Here is a 25,309-nt window from a genome sequence, read left to right on the forward strand (position 1 = left end):
CTGGACAGAGTTTACTACTGAAACACAGGCCAAGCTTGTTTGGGTTGCTAATGCACAATGAGGAAAAAGGACTAAGTGAGGGAGCCAAACAGGGATTATTAGAAATGCACACACAGCTCATCTTCAGCACAAGAATCCACAGAAAACAAGAACTATGTCCTTTTTTTGGAAGTTGGTTTGGTTTTTTTTAACCCATGGTTAATGGAAGCAAAATCTGGGGCTTCCGCGATTATAAAGTAGATTTCCACACTCTACCCCCCCCCCCCCCCCCAAAATTTAGGGAAACAAGGGATTACGGGGAATGGATCTCAACATGACTTGCTTAAACTGTGACAGGCCACAAACTACAGTTCTTAAAAGCAACTGGAATACTACCATTCTTTTTGAGAACCTATATAGTCTTATAAAGATTATAAACACTTAAAAGGCTATAGTACACAAGAAAACCATGATGGCTTTTATTCTTGCAGAAGCTCTTTCGTTTTTTTATTATACTTTAAGAAAAAGGGATTCTGCACAGTGTTACAAATTACTTCAGTATTCACTGCTATAGATGAGATACTTAAAAAAACCCTTTAAAATAAACAATCTATTCCAGAGGTAAACTGTGTTAAAACAAAAAAAAACCCCAAACAGCATAATCTAGCATCAGATTCCCTAAATAGAAAGTGTTATAATTAAAAATACCATAATCCATTTTTTTTCCTTCACACTGTGTTATGAAAAAGACCAGCATGTCACAAGCTCCAGAAACCAGACATAAGGAAATGCAATTTACAGAACATCAAAATAAAGTTATTTTTAATACATAAGGTGTTAAACTGCGTAATTACACATAAGGAACCAGAACGAACCAATTCTCAAAACTTTGGTTTCACAAAATCACTAGTTGTTAATTTGTATAAAAGAGCTTCACTGACTCATCAGTCTCCCAGTACAAAGACTGGCAAACAAGTCAGTACAGTATTAGTTCCTACATTAACAACAACAAAAAAAATCCACAAAAGAACACAGCCTACAAACCAAATGGCTTCAAAATTGTCAGACCCCAACCCTGCCAGTTCTCAAGAGAGGTACCCAGGGGAGGAAGGAGTTAATCCCTCTTCAGCTTTGCCATGAGCTGAAGCACAACCAGAGCACATGGAGCATTTCAGATTCCTACAGGCTTATCTGCTCAGTGAGAGGAAACAGTAATGGAACACTGAGTTCTTAAATTCTTCCTCTCGTTTCATATACCAACACCATGTTGAGTCCAATTTAGATGACAAGCTGGTCAGGTGAAGAAACTTATTTTTGCACTGTATGCATTGTAGAATTATAGAACAATATTCTATAACCAGTCTAGTCTCAACTTTGTTCTAGACCCTCACTACTGACAGGGAAAATGTTACAGGCTACTAAGATAGTTAAGCAATATAAAAGAAATAATTATGTATCATGATATCTTTAATAATCAAAATGTGGAGAAGTTCAAAGAAAAGCTCTTCACAACTGACACCTCACTAGTGCAAACAGTTCTAAACTCTACTGAACATACATCAGATTTTTTTAAATCACACGAATGATTAAGTATGCAGATCAGTGAAATACAAATAACAATTTTTCAGTTCTCCATTTTTCCCTTGCTTTTTAAGGATACCTGATTAATATGAGAAGCCCATTTTCACTCTAGATCAAAATGAATTTATTAAAGACTTAACGGTCTTTAGCAGTGCTCTTAAATATAAGCAATAGACAATAAAAAGTCAAGTTTTATGGGGCTTTGGTGGTGGGTTTGGGTTTGGTTTTGGGGGGGGGGGTTGTTTTATCATTGCTTGGTGAGTTGTTTTTTGGGTTTTTTGTTGTTTTTTTTTTTAAAAAAAAACCCTCTAGTTAAGCATCTTACCACTGACTATGTTATATGAGGACACCGATTACCATACCTTTAGGTGTATACATTCCTTGTTGCATGGAACCTCCAGGTTCAAAGACAGGAGCTTTAAAATCAGCAACTGCTGACAAGACTGATTCAAAGCTTAAGCTTCCTGGAATAATACCACTTTTAGGATTGGGGTTTTCTGGAATGTAATGTTTGTGTTAAGGAAAGGAAAGTTAACTTAGTTGCAGGACACAGCATTTTACTTCTCTTGATATTTGCAGTCACTCATTTCACAGGCTACATTTCGGCAGTGCTCTGTGTTTACCACAAGAGGTCTGTATGCTCCAGCTGCTATGGAACAATAACTATAACTGAAGTGAATCCAAGCCTCCTAGCTAGGACATTAAACTTTTTAAAGCAAGACAGTTACCTCTTGAGCCAAGCATGTAGCAAGTATTAAATGAGAAATAAAAACTACTATCTGTAGCATATGTAAAGTTTTTGTACTTGCCTTTATTTACTAACACTTTGGCTCTCTTCATAGCAAGAATATTTTGCATTTACAGCTAAGTGCAGAAAAAGCAAGTAAATAGCTTGGGATCCATAAACACAGTAAGTAATTCTCCATCTTGGATTGGCTATTTCTCATGTTTGGTAGCAATACTTAATTGACCTACTGACATTACGCCAAATCACAAGTAGCAGTTACAAATAAGAAAACTTCTGCTTAGTGACAAGTGATTGCTTATACAAATGATTCACTTATTTTTACATAGTTAAGTGATTGAGTTACTAGGTCGTATCGTAATAATACTTATTATATAGTTCTAACTTTCAATCTCTTCCTTTCCTATCTTTATAAATTCCTAACATTTTTGCTCAATGGCTATCCCTGGCTTGCAAGCTCTTTTGGGCAATCACCACAAACTATTTAATTTGCCTACATAGCCTAATACACTGATAGCGACAAAACCTGCATATCTGTATTCAGCTGTTTGGGGACATGAACCATATCACTGTGCAGAAAGACTTCCTAGAGTTTGCTATTCTTCAAGTAAGATACTTCCCCCCGTAACACATGCATTTCACTCTAATTTCAAAGCAGCATTCAGAATTGCTATTATTTGCATTTTCAGCTATTGATAGCAAAAGCCAATATAGTGTAAAGTGGCTTCTTTTTATACTGGCATAAAATTACCAATAATCAAAGGCTCAAATCCAGATAAAGGTGACGCTTGGCTAAACTTTCTACAATGTCATTGGAAAACAGACTTTTCACTTCACACCTAAAAGACTTTTATAGTGTTAAAAAATAATAAAAAGAGCAGTTTAGCATTTTGTATCAAAACTGTTTTAAAACTATTACAAAGTATTGCATATTTGGTAAGAAAAATCAAAGCTGGAGCAAATGCCTTTGCTGATAAGTATATGCAAACACACCTTTACACAATTTGTTATAATTATGTAAGCTGAAAACATGTTATTCAAGCTCCAAAATCCCACTACTACCCAGGTACCTGTCATTCTCATTCATGCACTTTAGTTAGTATATTCCAAGGATATGAGATCCAATAATGAACTGTGTGTCCTGTCATTCATGCAGAGTTGGGCTACCATCTCTGCTCTGAGGATCTCATCATCTGTCATTCCTAGAACAATGAAATTTAAAAAGCCATTAAAATAGCATGATTTTAAAACAGACATTCAGCATACATTTGCCATTAAACTCAAGTTAAACTTGATACAAACATTAAGTCATGATACAGTGCTATAAAAATACAGCAAAAAAGGGGGGGGAGGGGAGCCCTGCAAATGTTATGAGACACAACCTCAGTCAGAAAAGACAGGTACAAACTAAAACTGCTGTCTTTCAGAAGCAGATACAGAATCTTCATGTGATCACATACACAAATCACGCACTTCCACTAAAGCCATTTTTCTCCATTTCTATATATTATGTCTATTTTTAATTCATAAGGGATTAAAATTCAGTAACTGGCAAAAATAAAACCAAGCGTTGAATGCTTTAAGTTACTATATGGCTAATCAGCTTTATGGTAGCTACTAAATGTTGAATATAAATGAACAGGCATGTTATTTACATACAGGTATTCTTAAAGCAGTGCTTCTTACCTAAATGTAAACGAAGACTTAACAGAAGAACCAAAAATGTTAAGGCTCCTTCCAACATGGACCTTTCGTGCTCTGAATCAAGAACTGTATTTTGATGCTGTGATGCCATCGTTAAGAGATCTACCACCTTAAATCTACATGGCAAAGAGTAAAGTCAGAAACATCATTCTCCAACATTAAAACACCAATGTGAAATGTACTGATAAACTCAGGATACCATTCACAACAACCCAAAATGAATACAAAATGAAATGCATATAATGCAATAATATGCAAACATACATGAAAACACTCTTATTTTTAAATTTGTATGTTTATTTAACTATCTACGGAATATGCTATAGTAGTATTTACTCGACATGAAAACACCTTACATTTATGAACATATAAAAGCTAATGCCAATTAATTCGTTTTCAAATCCTGATTTTATTATGTGCAGAAAAGCAGACATCCTTTCTGTGTCTCTTACTATTGCAGCTCTATTTATCTACTTCTTCAGGCTAGCATATCCTGAAAGCTTGCATATGAACACATGTAAAACTTAAAAAATCCTAAAGATGCTCAGAAAACAAATGTCTGAAGCTTCACTACTGCACTATAAATCAAGAGCCAATCCTGTATAAAATCAAGGATATACCTCAAGATACTTCTTTCAGTAGAGCCCTTCGTAAATGTTAGTTTTGGCTAGGCAGAGTTGTACCACTGAAGATGTGTACCAGATATGCACCTTTTCTCTCACATGGCATAAATTAGTCAACAGCTAGCACAACAGAGAACAAGAGCATTCATCTTTTAACCCCACCTTTCAAAAACGGATGAAATAAAATAATCTGGGTCCAGCCTAGAGGCACAGACCTGTGGAAAGAGAATAAATTAATTTTATTCAGTATTTTGTTTGTAAACAAGCACTGACTTGGCTTCTCAGAAAACATAACTTACTTGCAGCAGATAAATGTCAGGATCAATCATTGAATTGCAGAAATGAGACTGCACGTAAGTCATGGCCTGTCCTTTAATCTGGAGACCATTTCTAACCCACATGTTGCTGTGAATTTCAGAAAGACTTGCCTGTTCAAGGAAAATAAAATAAGAAGTTACAAACATTTCAGGGATATTCAGCTATTCAGTTCAACGTTAGCAGGTCATCAATATTATCACCCATATACATACATACACACTATACCTTTATATAAAAGTATACTTTATACTAATTTACTTCTCCTGGGGAGTGAGGAATGAAAAGGAACCACTGCAAGTTTATGAAACAGATACCGTACTTTCATATAAGACCATATTTCAGACAACAAAAGTGATCAAAGCCAATGAAGGGATTTATTTATGTATTTATTTATTAAAATCTTGAAAAGCACTCCAAACATGAAGGCATCATGGTTAAAAAGAAGTTAGATATAAAAGCAGTGATTACAAATACTGTTCACTACCACTTACATACAAATAAATACAAATAAGTAAACAAAAAAAATGTTGTGGGGTGCATCCATTCTTGAACTCATTCTCAATTTAAAATATGGAATTTTCAGATTCAAGTTTCTTCTCAACTTGCACTCCATTGGTAGCTATTCCATGAACATACAATTCCACGTTTTCAAAGGGTTGGTTCTTCCCACCCTTTTGAAGGTGCTATAGTGGCTATTACAATCATACTTCTCAGAGTATGGTAACTAATGTATCTGTAATTAATTTTGGAAACAGGAAGGGAAGAAAAAAAAAAAGACAGTTTATCCTAACTACTCAGTATATTCTAGTTATTATTGTCACCTATTGCTTATTTTGATGTTCCACAATTAAGCCATGCTCCCCCTTGCCAAATACTTCTAAATATATTTAAATGGCTGTGGTTAGAAGAATCAGACAGCAACTATTTTCTGTTGTATATCTCTACATCTGCATCAGAGTCAGAAGTCTGCCCGTACCTGAATCTGAAGTGGGTGAATCATTAGTTTCATCAGCATCTCCTGATCTGGCAAGATAGTATCCAGATCTAGTTCTTGGCATTTGACAGCCTAGAAACAAAAGCAAGCACAAGCTGTACTGAACAATCACACTCAACAGGGAATTTCCATCTTCTGTGTGACTAAAACATGTGCTTACCTTACTTAAAAACATGGCAAAGTAACGGTGCAGTGGCAAATGAAAAGTAACTTGGTTAGGAGCTGGCTGAAAGTAAAATAAAGATATTTTAATATCATATATTAAAAAAAAAAATCAAACGTACAAATATCTTTGTCACAACCACCAAGAACAGCATCTTGCATGTCTTCATTTGATGGACTTACTTTCCACTAACCTAGTATTACTTCACTCCCCTGTACTTTCTGATGATTCAGAAATTTCTGTTATTCAGACAGCTGTAGTTAATCTCTCACTAAGCCCGCAGTAGCTAATGATACTGAATTGATTGAGAGTATTGCTTGCTAAGGTGGCAACACTGCTCCCCACTACCATATCAGAAGGGGACTTCTGTTTTGCCATTGCTTCAGCTCTTCATTCAGCAGAATAGTAATACACCAATGGCACTGCTTTTAAGATTCATGTAGCTGAAGCTTGCACAAGCAAATCTAAATCACCAAGACTCTACAAATAAAGGGTCCCAGGACATAACATTGCAACTATTAACTACAAACTCTAATTTCAGCAAGATAATCCTTTTTCCATCAGTACCTAGAATGAAAATTTAATTTAAGGGGGGGTGGGGGGAGGGAGCGTATCACCTTTGAAGTTTAATCAGATTTTCACAGTACTTTGCTAAAATTCACTAAGGATATTTACCTCATCTACAAAGTTGATAGCATCAAACCAGTCCTGAAGCGCTTCAAGGCAGTACCTGACAACATTTCGTGTATATTCCTGTGTTTCCTGCAGTAAGAGAAACCAGTGTACTACACAAGCCAAAACAGTTTTAAGTAAGTGTCACTGTTTTCCTACTACAAATTAATATGATTATTTCAAGAATATTTTTACAGTACATAATTTACGCCCTCCTCATACAGAAATTAGTTAGTATTAGGATAGTTTAATTGTTACTTTAAAAGATGACCATTTTAATGGTGAGAATTAAGGCACCTTCAGAATGGTCAGCTGGTCCTAGTGCCTACTGCTGTTTAATTTATTCATTTATTTTTACCAAAAATATAGAGATGTAATCATATATATATATATAAAAAAAAAAGTCTTTCCATGCAACCAAAAGGAATGGCTAATGTCCTGTAAGTTTGATCTACTGAAAGTTCCTTACAGTTGGCTAACAGAACACATCTGAAATGCAACGATAACACAATACAGCATAGATTTTAACAATAAGCAAACCTTGTTATGATTGTATGATAAAACTCTATAACAATGCCCTAAAACTATAATATGTTTCAGATTAAATCATGTATTTCAAGACTAGAGCTGTACATTGCCCTCCAGGAGCAAAGCAGTGATGTGCAAGAAAGGAAGGCGGGAGGGGAGCTAAACCAAATTGCTCTCTGATCAGCAGAACTTAAAAAGCCTTATTTCTTAACTGACTTTCTCTTTAATCTTCCCTTCCCCCTAAACACAGACTCCAGACCTACCTCACACTCTTAGGATATCTATGACACACTTCTCATGCAAAAGCCAGCAGTGCTTTGGCCAGCCAGAAGCTGTGCAAGTGCTGACTGGCTCAGTCAGACACCTTTTCTCATCAGGAAATAAAACAGCCACACTCCCATCCTGCTGCTCCACCCTCTACAGTGGCCAGGCTCTGCTTTCCCTCTCCCACGGGATGCGAGCTGGAATCTCTTCCCACCCATCAGGTTTCACTAAACAAGGACAACAATTAAGCTATGAGATTTCTAGAACTCTTTCAGATTTATTGAGAACAATCAAAGGGCTCAAACATGGGGGTGAAAACATGACTGACATGCAACAGGCAGAACAAGGAATCATGCAGGCCTTAAGCAAAAGGCAGACCTTCCCATCCCTAAGCTAAAAAGAAAGGAATACTTGAAAAGGCCAGAAGTTGTAATTCAGTTTTCAAAAGATAATTTAAACTCATAAATGGATATATTCATAATGTATCAGTATAACCGACATCATGGAAAGGCTTTTGCAACTGCCTGATTTAAACTGTCTTAAAATTGCATGGTGTGCTCAACACGCATTTTTTCAGTGCACAGTTCAGTTCAGGTATTACTGTCTCACGGATGCTATTATGTATCTGAATAAGCTAATTTCAAAGATAAGTATCTATTTTATAAAAAATAACCAATAAAAGGTTTTTAGCATGTTAAGTATTCCTATAAACTGATGGATTCCATTTTTACTATAACTTAATATAATTTACAGTCTAGCAAATAGTAACAACTCTTTGCTCTAGTTATGAGACCATGAGATGCCAGAACCTAAGAGGCTTTCACCTCAGGTTGTCAGTAAAACACCACAAAACCATAAATTACTCCATCCCCCATCACAACGAAGTGTCTATTTGTAGACATAATCAACATTATAATCACATTAGGGACGACTTATGTATCTCCTTTCCCACTGAACAAAGGCAGAATGGCTCAGAGACATTTATCAAGTTCTTCATCAGATTAGAAGTTATTCCATATGTACAGTCATATGGAATGACTGTACACATCCTGAACTTGTAGTCCCAGTTCTGGAGACAATAAATTAGGTACAAGTATGAATTCTATACTCACTATACACAGAATCCAAGTTGATCACAGTTTTATATATTTGGTAGACAAAGACAGCAAAACCTAAGTCTTTTCAAACACAAAACAGACAGACCTTTCAGATTTGAGAACTCTAGAATAAATCATGAGTAAAACCAAGAATAACAACAGAAATGTTAGTCTTACCCTAACTTTGCAGTGTGACAGAAGACCCCACATCGGCTGGGCACAGGCTTCCAGCTCAGCAGCAAAGGCAGCATAGTATGTCTGTGATTCAAACTCCACGTGCTCATTTAATTCTCGTTTATTTAAATTCATACCTTCAAAGATTTAAGCAGAGTTATACAAGACAAAAAACCACAAAGTGTAACAATCTATCGTATCTAGCAGCAGAATATTAGATAAAATATGAGAACAAGCATCAAAGTCTGAACAGAAATAGATCAGAAAAGAACAATAGCTCTAGATTGGCTAGTAACTGCAATCCTTGCTGTTCAGGTGACATTAACATGGACAGCAGCCCTTCTACTTTGAACATCACTTAGTCAATGAGAACGTTTACAATTACGGAACTGTTTAGATTGGAAAAGACCTTTAAGATCATCAAGTCCAACCATTAACCTAGCACTGTCAAGTCCACCACTAAACCATGTCCCTAAGCACCACATCTACATGTCTTTTCAATACCTCCAGGGATGGTGACTCAACCACTTCCCCGGGCAGCCTGTTCCAGTGCTTGACAACCCTTTTGGTGAAGAAATTTTTCCTAATATCCAGCCTAAACCTCCCCTGCCACAACTTGAGGCCATTTCCTCTCGTCCTATCACTTGTTACTTGATAGAAGAGACCAGCACCCACCTCACTACAACCTCCTTTCAGGTAGTTGCAGAGAGCGATAAGGTCTCCCCTCAGCCTCCTTCTCTCCAGGCTAAACAACCCCAGTTCCCTCAGCTGCTCCTCACAGGACTTGTTCTCTAGACCCTTCACCAGCTTCATTGCCCTTCTTTGGACACGGGCCAGCAGCTCAATGTCTTTCCTGTAGTGAGGGGCCCAAAACTGAACACAGTACTAGAGGTGCGGCCTCACCAGTGCCGAGTACAGGGGAACGATCACTTCCCTGCTCCTGCTGGCCACACTATTTCTGATACAGGCCAGGATGCTGTTGGCCTTCTTGGCCACCTGGGCACACTGCTGGCTCATATTCAGCCAGCTGTCAACCAGCACCCCCAGGTCCTTTTCTGCCAGGCAGCTTTCCAGCCACTCTTCCCCAAGCCTGTAGCGCTGCATGGGGTGGTTGTGACCCAAGTGCAGGACCCAGCACTTGGCCTTGTTGAACCTCATACAATCTTAGAAAAAGATGCAGATTTATCAGATTAATTTACCCAATATTTAAATTTAGAACTTCACCAGTGTCCTGGTTTCAGCTGGGATAGAGTTAATTGTGTTCCTAGTGGCTGGTATAGTGCTATGTTTTTGAGCTAGGTATGAGAAGAATGTTGATAACACTGATGTTTTCAGTTGTTGCTAAGTAATGTTTAGACTAAAGTCAAGGATTTTTCAGCTTCTTATGCCCAGCCAGCAAGAAAGCTGGAGGGGCACAAGAAGCTGGCACAGGACACAGCCAGGGCAGCTGACCCAAAGTGGCCAACAAGGCACTCCATACCATGTGATGTCACATCTAGTATAGGAACTGGGGGGAGTGGGGCTGGGAGGGATTGCTGCTCGGGGACTAACTGGGCGTCGATCAGCAGCAGGTGGTGAGAAATTGCACTGTGCATCATTTGTATATTCCAATCCTTTTATTATTACTTTTGTCATTTTATTAGTGTTACCATTATTATTAGTTTCTTCTTTTCTGTTGTATTGGCTTTGTGTGGCAAGGTTTTGGTAGCGGGGGGGGTTACAGGGGTGGCTTCTGTAAGAAGCTGCTGGAAGCTTCCCCTGTGTTCGAGAGAGCCAATACCAGCTGGCTCTAAGACGGACCTGCCGCCGGCCAAGGCCAAGCCAATCAGCGATAGTGGTAACGCCTCCGCGATAACATTTTTAAGAAGGAAAAAAAGTTGGGACAGATGGAAACGGCAGCCGGAGAGAGGAGTGAGAACATGTAAAAGAAACAACCCTGCGGACACCAAGGTCAGTGAAGAAGGAGGGGGAAGAGGTGCTCCAGGCGCCGGAGCAGAGATTCCCCTGCAACCCGTGGTGAAGACCATGGTGAGGCAGGCTGTCCCCCTGCAGTCCATGGAGGTCCACGGTGGAGCAGATATCCACCTGCAGCTCGTGGAGGACCCCACGCCGGAGCAGGTGGGTTCCCGAAGGAGGCTGTGACCCCACGGGAACCCCGTGCTGGAGCAGGCTCCTGGCAGAACCTGCGGATCTGTGGAGAGAGGAGCCCACGGAGCAGGTTTTCTGGCAGGACTTGTGACCCCGTGGGGGACCCACGCTGGAGCAGTCTGTGCCTGAAGGACTGCACACCGTGGAAAGGACCCATGCTGGAGCAGTTCGCAAAGAACTGCAGCCCGTGGGAAGGACCCACGTTGGAGAAGTTCGTGGGGGACTGTCTCCCGTGGGTGGGACCCCACGCTGGAGCAGGGGAAGAGTGTGATGAGTCCTCCCCCTGAGGAGGATGAAGCGGCAGAAAATAACGTGTGATGAACTGACAGTAAACCCCATCCCCGTCCCCCTGTGCCGCTGGGGGGTTGGTAGAGAATCCGGGAGTGAAGTTGTGCCCGGGAAGAAGGGAGGGGTGGAGGGAAGGTGTTCTGAGATTTGGTTTTATTTCTCATTACCCTACTCTGGTTGATTTGTAATAAATTGAGTTAATTTTCCCCAAGCTGAGTCTGTTTTGCCCGTGATGGTAATTGGTGAGTGATCTCTCCTGTCCTTATCTTGACCCACAAGCTCTTTGTTATATTTTCTCTCCCCTGTCCAGCTGAGGAGGAGGGGGAGTGATAGAACGGCTTTGGTGGGCACCTGGCGTCCAGCCAGGGTTAACCCATCACATCTGTTCTATTAAACCATTCTTGTCTCAACCCAGGAGTTTTACTTCTTTTCCCGATTCTCTCCTCCATCCCACTGGGTGGGGGGGAAGTGAGCGAGCAGCTGCGTGCTGCTTAGTTGCTGGCTGGGGTTATACCACAACAACCAGTAAAACACTTCTAGCACAAGTTAAGATTTGTACTTTAAGTACAACCTGAGAATTCTGGCACCATGAATCTCAGTTAAGTGTGATGCAATTGCTCTTTAACTAGTCCACACAAGACAAAGATCCATTAAATCATTTTCAAATCTACCTGTTTTCTAGAATATACTGTTCCCCTCCAGGAATATTTACATACAGCAGTGTAAAGATTTTGCTACTGCAAACATTAAGCTGTCTTAACATCCTTGGATTAGTACTGATTATAAAAGTCACATACCTTGAAAGAATGATACAAAATTCATCCATGTCACCAAAAGACCATGATCTTCCAAAAATTTCTTTGCCACACTTTGGTGTGAAAGTATGTTTATAAAATCACTAACCAGGGGCCAGTAAGTATTATTCTTCAGTAGTGCTTCCCCACAATTCACTACAACATGTAAACTATTTTCTTCATCTAGATTTAAAATAGAAAAAAGGAAAAAAAGGTTAAAAAAAAAAAGGTAATACTTTTTTTTTCCCTCTTGTTGTGATTTTTAAATAAAGTCACAAGATAATACAAAAATGAAAATCAGAATTTACTGTAATGTTGCAATCACACACACAGAGAAAATTGCAAAAAAGAAGAATGGTTATTTGGTGGTACCTGAGGCTGTTTTCTCATCATGGACACATCAACATAGAACCCACTCAGTAGGAGACACACATACTTTGAACAATATCGCAACCTTTTAAAAGTAGTGCATTAGTAAAACCATCACAGCTATGCCTTCTTTGAATACTCTCAAGAAGTACAGAAAGACCAAACAATACAATTTCTATTGTGAACATCTGAAATCTATTTTGAATTTGACGCACTTCCAGCGAGCAAGCTACCTTACAGCATGCAAACAGGAATCTGGTGATCAAAACCTACACTGGCATGTTAAGTCTGAGAAGGACAGCAGAGAAAAGCATTTCCACTCTGAATCTGGGACAGAGAGAGGGTTTATGTAGCCTTCCTGAGACTAGGACAAGAGAAGGTTCCCAAAAGAAGAGGAGAAGAAATTTGGGGGTGGGTGGGTAGGTAGAAGACTCCTCCTGAAATCACAGAAGTACATCCTCTACAGCTGTCAGATACATCTCTTCATTTGATTTTCATAAACAGGACCCCTGGAAAGACCAGAAGGGAAACAGGATTGGTCTTGAATTCCTGATCCAAGGGAAATAACTTCCAGCACCCATCTGTCAGTCACTATTCTATTTCAAGTGAACAGAAGAAAGAAAATCTTGGATCTGATGATCAGCCTTGGGGATAGTTCTTGTCCAGTTCAAATGCACTGAAGGACCCTTGTAGTTACCCTTTACACAATGAAAGGGTCATAAGCAGTACAGCACAGCCACAGATAAAAGGACACTGTTATTAAAAGACTCCAGTCTCCAGCTGATGAGGGACATCTGTATCTGGAGTGGTTCCCTTTGGTATATATGTAAGCTTTTTTCCTCCCCTTTGTTGTAACTACTGAAGAAAATACTTTTTTCCTTTTTACTCTGAGGTTGTTTATTTTGTTGGTTTATTGGTACCAGGGGAAAAAAAATACTGAAAAATATGCTGCTTGAGTTGCACACAACTATGAACAGATACCTTCTTGTTACCGTAAGGTAATACAGAGCCCCATTTCTTAAGACTGACTCCTATCTATTGCACTGAAGCACCGGAAGGAACAAGAAGCCAGAAGTGCTCTGCAGAGCTTCTCAAACTTCTCTGCCACAGTTGATCAAATACTCTTTAACCCCTCTCTTGTTATCTAGTACATCTGCAAAGAAAGGAGCTAAGGTCTTGTTGCTCAGCTGCCTAGTTCCCATGTGCTCATGCAGCCTATGCAAGAACAGGATAACATCTCAGCTGGCTCTGCCTGAACCCGCTGAAGGATTTGCAAAGAGCCAACAGTTACATGTTGCTGATTCTCTGCCCCAGTATAGATTAGACAAATCCAGAGTTACTTCAAATTGGCAGTGGCATTGCCTCTTATGCAGAGTACTGTACAAGCCAGGGTTAACGTAAGGTCAGTCAAAGGAAGAGGTTTTTTGTTTGTTTGATTGGTTGGGTTTTTTTAAAGGATGAACCATTACCAAAACTTTTTCCTTGGGGTATAAATTCTTCTCCCATGAAAGCTCAGTATGAGGAAAGTGCTGATAGAGAGGAAAAAAGTCTTTAAGAGCATAGGGACTTAAATCTTCCTAGGGAGCCAGTTTTATCATCTGCACCCATATTTCACCTCCTCATCCTTTCACACCATGTGTGAGAGAAGTAAGCTGAACTAATAACACTTTCGAAGTTGATACCAACACAGCTCCTAGGTCAACTCTGTTTCAGGAACCCAGTTTGTCACTTGGCATCCACAAATACCCTTAATGAAGTGTATACTTTTAAACAGGTGTCAGCTGTCCAAAAGACAATTAGGGTCTGCAAGCAATGCAAACTAAACATGCCATAGCAGATAGAATTCCTGCTCCATGTTCTCCTTGCTCCTCTCCAATGTTTTCTCCATCTATCCATTGGCTGGATTTGCAGACTTTGCCTCATTCAGATACTAAACGACCTACTTGTTTGCACTAGCTGCACAAACAGAATTCTCCTCAATTTATCTCACCAGCACAGACTTCTAACAGACTTCTATTTCCAGCATCGTAAGAGATACCTTGAACTAAACACAAGATACAAGCCTACAGAACTGCAAAAGAAGGCCAATGAGAATATGAGGGAAAAAACCCAATAAAGTATTTTATTAATTTTTTCTGTCAATTTACAGTATGCCCAACCCCTCTTATATAAAGCAGTGAAGAGGAAACATTGTGAAAACATTGAAAAGCACTGGACAGATTCCATGATGGAGTCTTAGCTAAGACAAATCACTGGTGCTGGGGAAAGGAAACAGGTAACTTCATGTCTTGGGATAGCTGCTCCAGGGGTAAGTCTTTTCTCACAAATCTATCACAAATATATCTCATATTATTTAACTTACCGGCTCCAGCTTACATAATTAATTACCAGGATGTTTCTTCAGAGAATGCCTCATCACTGTCAGCCTTTTTCTGTTTGGCTGCAAATTCTGATCCATTACAGAGCCTTACCACCATGCTAGCAACATCCCATACTGACCAACAAGTAAAAACAACTACTTAAAAGTAGTTTTAAATGATGTTCCACCAGTATGGCATTAGTTTAGCAAAAGTCTCTTGATATACAAACTATTAAAGATTCAACATTTTTCTTTGAATACTGTAAAGCAATCTATGTAGGGCAACAGAAGAATTTCTCATGCTGAAGTGCAGCTGAATGAGGGCACTCTTTATAGCTAGATGGCTGAGGATTATTTCCTATTTCAGTACAGTCACTCTGTATTAGGCTATAGAGTGGACTCAGAGACAAAGGATACTACAGACAAGAAAAATCACAATTTCATGCAGAAGTTGATGGTACTTATTTAGCAGCAGCAGTCAGCCTACCTAGAGAGTATTTTCAAATTCAAACTAGGATAAAGAGGGTCTGCGCTCTGTTAGGTACATGAAAGCGTGAAAAACAGAAGTCAGCAAGCTTCATTGTGCCACCGTTTTCAGATAAGGACAGGTAAAACAAGGAGGGTAGAAATAGGACAGCTGTTTTCACCAGAAAAGTTACACAGTGTACACCAGTTCAAATTCAAATTGCCACTCTTGTCAATCAAAAGCTTGATCAGATGATTATATTTACAAAGTATTAAATCATTCTCCTCTAATTATATCAAGTTTTATTAAGGCAATCACAGGTGAGAAAAATTAAAACAGTTTTAAATACTTCAGATAGCTTGTGAAATAACTTTGAAAATATTTTTAAAATTAATAAGTCTCAATTTGCATATATAATTTCTCATTCAAATGAGCTTCACAAATGGTGTTTATGCACTTTACCCAACAAATGAAGCACCTGCAAGATAATACTCTGTATTATAAACCATGTAACATTCCTACAAAAGAAAATGCTACGAACCAAAGCATAAAACATCAATATAACTCTTGATAACTACCTTTATATTTCTAGGAAATTTTGAGACTCAGCCTCTACCATATATTGCTAGATCCTGTGCAGTTTTGGGAAGAGGTTGGGGGGGTGGATTGACTACCAAAGAGATTAAATTTCCTCTACAATCAATTTATTATCCGTGGAAACAAGCAAACAAACAAGTCAACCTACCTTGTAATTCACTTTTAATAAGGCAACTTTCCATCATATATAACAGAACAGTGACCATAATATCCAGCAGCTGACATTCTTCTGTTACTTGGCGTGCTAGTTCTTCATTGCTGAACAACTGAACACTGATATGCACAATTCTATTAGACATTGTGTCCGATTCATGGCTTTTCTTCAGCGTTTTCATAATAAAAGCATAATGCTGAACAAAAGTTTTGGTAAAAGCAATCTGCAAATTATGAAGAAATTTTTATGTTAACAGGCACCATACAAAAATTATAGCTTTCTTTCTATATAAAATATTCCTTTACAAAAGTACAATCAACATATCCTAGGAAACACCAGTTGCCATGACAAACCAAAATTTGGTCTAACTATCCCATGTCTAGTTTCCAGAAACAGTCCACATGAAAAGACCTATGTGTAGAGAGGGGTAACTTATGCCTCAATTCTTGTTACCTTATACCAAAATCTAACCTTCTCATTCTATACTTTGCACACTAAAAAAACCCCCAGAGATGTTGAAACAAGGAATATAAGGTCTGAGCATACCTGTGAAAGCAGTAAAGTTCCAATAATGAATTTATCCTAAATTTTTTACATCCTAAAACAGGTACTGATGTTCCAAAATGATGCACTATGAACCATGAGATTAGTGGTGCCTAATAAAGCTGCCTTAACTTACCACTTGCACTCGTCTACCCATGGAGTAAGGTTTTCATTCATCTGTCAAGGATGACATTTCAACACTGAATTTCATCTGCTATCATAACATCCTTTTTTTTTTAATAAATCTTTAGTTCTTTCTCCTAAATAATTAAAGTCATTAGCAAGCTTTTCTATTCCTCACACAAATATTTGGGTTTTTTTAAACCAGATCAGTATTTAAATGTACCAATATATACACATATAAATCTTAGTACAATTTCTTGTCCCACTCCATTAGCCTCAAATTGCATTGTAAACCAACCTTCTGCACTGCATAAACATGTGTGCCTATCTGCCAGCTTTGAAATCACTTCTCACTTAGTACTTTAAGTTCTGAATTAACACCATCTGGACTTCCTTGGCTTAATAAGAAGAGATAATACAGGCTGTGTAGTGATGAAAATTTTCAGCTCAACATCTAAAATCCACTGTCTATTCCTTCTGGAAGTATTAATCTTTCATAAGCATAAAATTAGAAATTTTAAAACCACCCTCAGGCAGTGGTGTGTTCACCAGACTGTATACAAATCACTACTTCATTTTACCTGCTCAGACTCAGCACTCCCATGTTTTTATTATAGCACTACCATGTTATTCTCATTTAGAAAATTACTTCCAAAAATATCATGATGCCATAATGCTGCTGTTGGGCACAAAGACTGCTTCTTCCCACAAATATCCTCAAAAATAAAGTTTCTCATACAAAAAAATGGACCAGGGTGGGGATGGGGATGTCACTGCAGGAAACACTACAACACTGCTTAACTTGCCCTCTTTTAGCTGGTTCACAATGATGGAAACCTGTATAATAATCGAAAGTATCTTCTACATACAGCATCCAGCACAATGGTAATTGTTTTCAGCTAAAGCCTTTTCAGAACAACATATTCGCAATACTTGTGCGGAGTTAATACAGTATCATTCTGGTATTCCAAGGCAGAACAACCTATCATATAATTTCCTTTTAATTTAAAGCTTGATACAACTTTAATCACTGGCAACGACACTTATCACAAACTTCAAGACATTTGCACTATTAGTGCTAAGCCTGAGACACAAATGATGCACCTGATATTTTAAGAAGTTAGTATATTAATGCTGCTAGTAAAAAAAAAAAGTATACTTTATATATTACTTTTTCACATTGTATTATGTTTAAATAGGATTCTCAGGTTCTGTGATGTAGGAGCTACGTTTTACTTGTTTTACACAGCACTCTCAATTCAAGCCAATTGCAAAAACATGGTTCTCCTCTAAGGACAAATTTTGGATTTTTTTGGTTATTGATTTTAAATCAGCATGCATCAAAACTTTTGATACCTCACCCATATATGATAATGAATTTCTGAAAGTACTGTAGATTCAATACTATCAATATAGTGTAATGATAGAGATTCTATAATACATTTAAATAAAGAAAAGACCAGCTTTACTCCTACATTCACTTGGACGTTAAACAAATACAACCCTTTCAAAATTTGAAAGGAAGAAACTAAACTCTTTTCTAGAAGTTAAAATGCTGAAATACTGTGGTAAACTGCAGTCCGTATATAAAAACAGCCATAGTAGGTCAAATCAGTCCATCCAGCTAAGTATCCTGTCTTTGAGTGGCCAAAGCTGTATACACAACTAAGAAAAAATATAGAATGGAGCAAGAACGCAGATATTATTGGAATTGGAGATATTGCAGATATTGGAAAGAAACATGTCTTTCCAAATACTTCCTCAGCTTCCAACCATTTGCAAGAAGTGGCTTCCTAAGACAGACATGTTTTCTGTATATTTAATTACCTTCACAGACTTACTCTCTATGACCTTGTGCAGCTTCTAAATGTCTAGCCTAAGCCAAAAACAAAGTTAGTTTTTTCATCTGGCCTTTCCTCCTGCTGGCCACTCAACAATCCCAGAACTTTTAGGAGCCTAACATCAACCCCATGTTTCATGAGAATTTGCATCTCGCATGTTTATGTTTTCAATGCAAAGAAAAAGATAGTTCTGTCAGGTGAAAGCTGTGCTAAAATAAAGTTTCCAGTAGAAAAACTGTTCTACAGAATTTGTAGAACAGCATATCCAGGGGTTAGTGAAGTCCTGTTGCTGTAATAACTGTCTCAACAGTCACTATGGGAGGTGCCTGACGAAGCACAGCATTTCTGATAATTATGTTTGTTGATCCATTATCTCTACCAGATGCTTTTGCATTTCTTTACTTCCAGTATTCCAGATTTCAGCAAGGCTCTGCTCTTGGGACGATTTACACTCTTCCATCAGCTTCCTCTTTATTGCCAACCCCTTCTCTGCCTTCTCCTTGGTCACATGAAGGTCAGTCCTATTTCTCTGGTCTTTTGTTTTTCCTCTTGCAGAAACCTCGTCCACACCGTAACACCTCTAACTTCTTGAAAGCTCTGGTAAATTTCTCTTCTGTTTTCTTCACTTGTAAGTCTTCCAAGCTTCAAATGTCAGAGTGCTGAAAGGGATGCCTCAGGCACAAATCCTGTAAGGCAAAGACCACACTGTTAGTTGTGCTGTCTCTCTCATGCAAAAGGAGGGAGAAGGGGAAGAGCTAGTTAACCCAGGGTTTTAGCCCACCCCTTTCAACACCTCTTTTCGATACTGGGAATCCTAAAAGAGAAGTTTGTTTTCCTATTTAAAAATAAACCTGTGCAACAGAGATTGCTGGTGGCTCACTGACTGCTGCATAGGGCATGGTGGATTCAGTCAGCTCTACTATGTTTACACTGGAGGTCAGAGATTTCAACAACTTCAGAGCATGCACAGCCAGCCAGCTCTGTGCTCTATGTCTGGCTAGCTCATTCTGTTTATCAGAAAACCAACCTAGCAGAATTCTACTAATTTAATGAGCTAAATCAGCTCATGAAGAATCAGACAAATTGCACAACAGCAGAGACAGAAAAAATTAAGACAGTACATGTGGTGTAGATGGGATGGGAGAAAGTAGCAGAAACCTAAGAGATCACTTGGAACAGTTTATATCCCTGCAGGTGTTCCTACTGTTTGAGAATGCAACATGATTAAACAGCAAACAAGCTTTTCCTTTATAAAAGCTAAATGGAAGCTTGAATGATAAAACATTCTTCTAATTCATGTCAAAATGGCACATTCTCTCTGTACACATGTAAAAGGCAGAACCACTCCTTGTAAATTAGCCACAATCCTTGTAGACATGTTTAAAATTAACGCATCATGGACATAGTTTTGCAACAAAGCACAGGTATCTTGGGAAGAAACATAGTTACTGCCTCCCTAGTATTGCTGTGTGATACATTTCCTGCTCTGAGTTTCCTTACTACTGAAAAATACCTTTCAGACAATCACAGCAATTAAAATAAACACAGATTCTAAAAGATTTCAAACACTTAGGATTTGTGCTAGTAATAAAGTTTGCACATAGGAATTAACTGTTGAATCAAACACAATATGAAATTGGTAAAAAAAGAAAAACAAAAAAATCCAGAATATTTAAATAATCCTTTTGTCTGAACATACAGTACTGGTAGGTGGAAGATGCATTATTTCCAGATAAAGGTGGCAGCCAGTAGAGAAACCAAATATACCATGGTCTCCATTCTGAGTACATAGTGAAGAAAAATTATGGACACAGTGAAGAAAGCCACTGAAGACTGTGGCTTGTTGTCAAAGGAAAAAAGATCCCATGATCATTAAAAGTTGTTGTCATTACATGGTATAGTACAAAGGTAAACATAGCAACACTTACCAGATTCCTCCACATGCTGCTAGCAGTTGGGTGTTTTTACAGGCAGAAGTTTAGCTGGCAATGGATCAGAAGAACTGGATGTCCACGTGGGTGTCCAAATAACAGGAATTCAAGCTTCATGGCAAGGGATCATCAGTCAAGAAGGACTACACGTGTCCTCATGTATTAGCTGAATCCGAGACCAAGATGAATCTATGCTGGTATCCCAAACCAAAACGCTGTCTTGACATTGACAAGAGTATTGCCAAAAGCCCATATCTTATTTTTTTCTTCTTTGCAAGTTATCTTCATATCCTTTGCTTTGATACAGCAAGGTTTTAAGGGTGCACGAATACAGGGCTGCCCCATTATAAACAGACATTTCTGAAGAAATCTGCAGGCCTGGACTTCAGGATTTCTTGATCTTTGCCTCCCAGCAGGGATTGAGAAGGTCCAAAATATTTACATGGCTCCAAGGTATGACATGATCAGAGTAAAATGTTAAGCCTGATTGCTATGTATGCTTGGTCTTGGAACATGTAGAGCAAACAACCAAACCTGGCTGCACACCAAGATTTAAAACAGGAAGATGACATCCAGTCTCCATGAGTCCAGGCCAGGAGACACTTGGTATGGACAACTGCAAAACTCTGTAAGGAAGCAGCTGGAAGGCTTCCAAAATCACCTAGGGCATAGCTGCAGCAAGAACACTCACACTGTAATGGGCTATATGGAGAAACCACTGCCTACTAGAACAGTTGCAACAGGAATGAAGTCACTGCAATTATTTTCCAATGATACCACACTACAGAATCATTTAGTGCTGATCCACACCTTTTAACTGATAAAAATCCAATTTACAAAGTAAAACAAAATTCAACACATTCAAATATGAACTATCAGCCAAAAAGAAAACAGGAAACCATGAGAACAAAATTAATACTGCTGCTCCAGAATTATCCAACTTGTTTTGTCCACATCTCTCTCCAAACACTATATACTTTAGACCTTCTAACCAAATACTCAAAACAAGGTAGAAGATCTACATTATTTTACTGGTTATTATTCAAACATATGTAGTCTCATGCAAAGCATAATACACACTAAATATGTGAATAAGAAAAGACATTTAAGTTTGAATGAAGTAAGGCAAGTACCTTATAATCTTGATCTGGCAGCATGTTGAGTAAGAAAGTCACCATCTTCTGTGGAAACTCATATTTTATTGTCCAAAATAATAATTCTTCTAGAAAACATTTATGCTTCAAAACATCCATGATAGATTGATCTGCATAAAAGGTTGGAGGATGGGAAGTGTAATGTAATAATTATTAAAACTAAAAATAATGATAGCGCAGTTGCACTGTCTATTATAAAAGTCAGTAACAAAAATTGAAGAACATTTTAGTGTGCTCTGTAAATAGGTTTTTTTTTTTTTCAAAAACACTGGGAAATGAACATGGCCAGCACTGCACAGTGTCAGAGTCTGTAACAATAAAAAGGACCTCGCAGAGAAGTCAATGAAAGTTTTCAGTACAATTCTGCCACACAGAGTCCAGTCTTCATTGAACGCATTGAATCATATCACCTTACTGTAATAGCTCCACTGACTGTAATGAATCACAGCAACCTGCACAATATTTACACAGCCACTTAACTGAGGTAAACTGTTAATGTAACTACTACTTAGCTGAAGTTAAAATAGCAAAACAACAAAATACAATTTATGATTAAGTGATCAGTTCTACCACCTAAGAACACTTACATTCTGTTACAAAGCTTCAAACAAGCAATATATCTACTGATTGACCAACAACAAAGCTTTTGTTTGCTTGGTGGTTATCTGGTGGGTTTTTTTTTTTTTTTAAATACAAAAATTACCATAATCAGATAATCAGGCACTAGCTCCTGATGCTACCAGAAGAGACCATCTCGTCTTTCCCCATTCAACTCCTGGCCATTCACTCTGCCCCCTTACTCATGCTGACAGTACATCCCTGTGGCATACCTACGTAGGAATCAAGTCATCTTTCCATTCTGTTCAGCTGCGTTTTCAAACAGATCAGTTTCCTGATTGCAAAGCTGCACAAACTGACCTGTGCTAGAATAAACTGTTCATGAAGCTATGGCTTGACAGAGCATAAATCATAATAACCCCATTTTAAAAAATTACTAAAAATTACTAAAAAAAAAGACTCTATCATCATTCTTCAAGAGGTTGATCATTTATGATTTAAAACTACAACGGGCATTGTTCACTCTGGTAACATGTAAGAACTAAAGAAAATAATAGTAATGCTCCTTTATACCTAGAAATGAACCAAACCTGAGGACATATCGCCCCCCCCCCCCAAATCCCATATTCCAATGGGACTGTATGAAGTGCTCCCATTAGCACAGATTCAAAAACACTTAAGCTGAACATCTGGCCTTGAAGACTTGCCTCTTCACTGAAGTATGACAGCTTTAGGGACTGTACTGGATAGCTTTGTATCTATCCTAAACAGGATAGCCATCTGTGCTCTTCCTAAGCTGGAATTACCTCCATTTTCGGCCATTACCAAAGGTCAGAGTTCCCCAGCCAAGTGACCAATCAGCCCAAAACATCTCAGGAATTGCAAAAGATCATGAGAAATAACGAATAATTTACATTTTAGGGATCTCCTCAAGACTTTAGCAAGCCACACAAAGACAAGAATGTGTTTTATTCAATATATTCTACAAGCGTTGAAATAAAAAAATTACCTTCACAGAGTCATGAAAGAAATTTTAACGTTAAAATATTTTGTAGAGAATTACACATCACCTACTGCAGCAAACATATGATGATCATTTATGTTCTCTTCCTCGTCTCTTGTTAAGAAATTGCGTTTGTGATTTTACTGCCCATGAAAGCTTGGTAGCCATGCAGACTGAAGTCCTCTGTCCACAGAACAGACAGCACAGGTTTAGGTACATGCCAAATGCCCCTGAGTGAGAACACTGGGCATGAAGACAAGTGACACAACACCTTATCTGTCACTGATGTGCAGGTTTCTCTGACACGTATCACAGTTCAACAGTGCATATCAAATTCTTTATACAGCAGTTTAAGGCAAGGATGGAAGAATATATATCCACTTATACCTGCTACAGAATTTAAGTAGGCAGAATGCTCTTACCCAACTTGGAAAATTTGTCAAGAACACTGGGACTAATGTTCCCACTCTCGTGAAAAGCACCACATGATTTTAAATTTCTTTCAACAAATAAAAAGAAAAATATATAGTGCCTGTGGGTTTAAAATTGTTTTAAACATCAGGTATTTCAGATGGATGCAGGATGCAGGTTTTAAAACAGAGTAAAAATAAAAATCCTCTCAATACTCAGTCCCATACCTGTATCAACGAACCTCACCATAAAACCTGTGTTTTCTTTAAAGAAACCTTTTATTCTTTCCTAGCGCCACAAAGACCCCATAGACTGTTGTAAACATCGCTCTAGAATATGAGTCTTAGCATTCCAAGATATCCCCAGTATATAAATAACCCTCTATGAAGACAGTACCACTAAAGACCTAGGATGGAACAGGGAGTCTGCTTGTACGGAAAAGGTAAATCTGTTTTTATTCAATACTCAGTTTTCTAAAATTTTCTTTTCATACTCTTATTTTATACCCTATTGGACATAAAATATGAATACTGAAAACTTCAGAAAACTATTCAATATTTAATAAAAACAGATACTTACCCTTCCCCCATTGGCAGACTCCCTTCTCTGGGGCTGATATTAGGAGCTATCAACATCATGAGCACAGTCCATGTTGGGATGCCTCAGAGGGGGAAGACTACAATCCTGGGGGGAAATGAAATGTTGAATTAAAGTATCACTTTTCCTGAAATGCCACAGCTGATACTGGTTTTCAGATCTGGCAGCTTCTCAACCTGAGGTTCCCCACTGCCTATTTCCTACTATGCATCAGAAAAATCAGCATTTTTTCCTGCATTACCTGACTCTAACTTACCTTTTAGACAAGCTAACAGCCTCTAAAATTCAAGTAAGAGAGCTTTCCTTGAATGTCTGTAAGTTTCCTGCACTTCTTCAAAACTACCACCTCTTCCACATTATTATTCTCTGCCACAATCTTTCACACACCATTTCTAAGATCACCTCTTAACACCACCGTTGCCAAAACATTTAGTTCTCTGCTTTTCCAGCTTCTCCATCTTTTTCCTTCAATCTGAAACCACTAGAAACAATCAATCTTACTTTCCCATACTGCTCACAATGCCTTCATACCTTTTTACTGACTTCATGAACCCTTGCATTTCAAATTCAAGTTCCAAACCTTCACTCCAAAGCCTTTCCAGAAATTTTATTCCAACTTTCACGACAGTTTTTTCACCTGAATGTTCTTTTCTCAGGGCTTGCAATTTCTTTGTGCTTCCTATGTCAGTCTCCTCATACTCATATTAAAAAAAGACAACCAAAAAAAAAAGTGTTCTTCATTAATCATAAGAGTTTAAATATTATTATTTAAACACTTTTTAGCACAAAAACATGTCAAGGACAAGCACAGGATAGGGCTACCTTGTCTCTAGCCTATGTTCATTCTTGAATTAAAACTTGCACTGATCTCAATGTGAGTGCTGCTCATTTTGGACTAGAAATTGCACAGAGGACTCATTTCAATCTAGGAAAAGAATGGAGTGATTTTAAAGGAGACTTCATTCAAGTATCTTTTCTTAAACATTACTAGAACAGTACAAAAAGACCAACCAGAACCAGAGAGCGCCATTCTTGCCTGGCTGAGAACACAATCATACTGTACAGTGGCATAATGAAAAAAAATATTGTTAAGAACAAATACATCAAAAATTTGTTTGTCAAGCTGTATTG

General features: G+C 38.2%; 1 protein-coding gene across 7 annotated transcripts in view; it reads right to left on the reverse strand.

The window, feature by feature from the left end:
- The window catches only part of UBR3 (ubiquitin protein ligase E3 component n-recognin 3), a 124,668-nt gene that overhangs the window by 77,240 nt on the left and 22,119 nt on the right, over window positions 1-25,309 (reverse strand). For 6 of the 7 annotated variants that reach the window (XM_052792906.1, XM_052792905.1, XM_052792904.1 and 3 more), the window contains 12 exons: window positions 21,589-21,719; window positions 16,012-16,240; window positions 12,076-12,255; window positions 8,846-8,979; window positions 6,783-6,869; window positions 6,105-6,170; window positions 5,927-6,016; window positions 4,932-5,060; window positions 4,795-4,847; window positions 3,992-4,125; window positions 3,420-3,507; window positions 1,923-2,062 (listed from right to left, as the gene is read on the reverse strand). In XM_052792906.1, coding sequence (XP_052648866.1) covers window positions 1,923-2,062; window positions 3,420-3,507; window positions 3,992-4,125; window positions 4,795-4,847; window positions 4,932-5,060; window positions 5,927-6,016; window positions 6,105-6,170; window positions 6,783-6,869; window positions 8,846-8,979; window positions 12,076-12,255; window positions 16,012-16,240; window positions 21,589-21,719 — 1,461 coding nt within the window. Of the gene's footprint in view, window positions 1-1,922; window positions 2,063-3,419; window positions 3,508-3,991; window positions 4,126-4,794; window positions 4,848-4,931; window positions 5,061-5,926; window positions 6,017-6,104; window positions 6,171-6,782; window positions 6,870-8,845; window positions 8,980-12,075; window positions 12,256-16,011; window positions 16,241-21,588; window positions 21,720-23,241; window positions 24,089-25,309 lie in introns of those variants that run through there. The other variant, XM_052792907.1, reaches the window with a different exon arrangement.

The sequence above is a fragment of the Harpia harpyja genome, chromosome 7 (genome assembly GCF_026419915.1).
Source record: "Harpia harpyja isolate bHarHar1 chromosome 7, bHarHar1 primary haplotype, whole genome shotgun sequence".
Lineage (NCBI taxonomy): Eukaryota > Metazoa > Chordata > Aves > Accipitriformes > Accipitridae > Harpia > Harpia harpyja.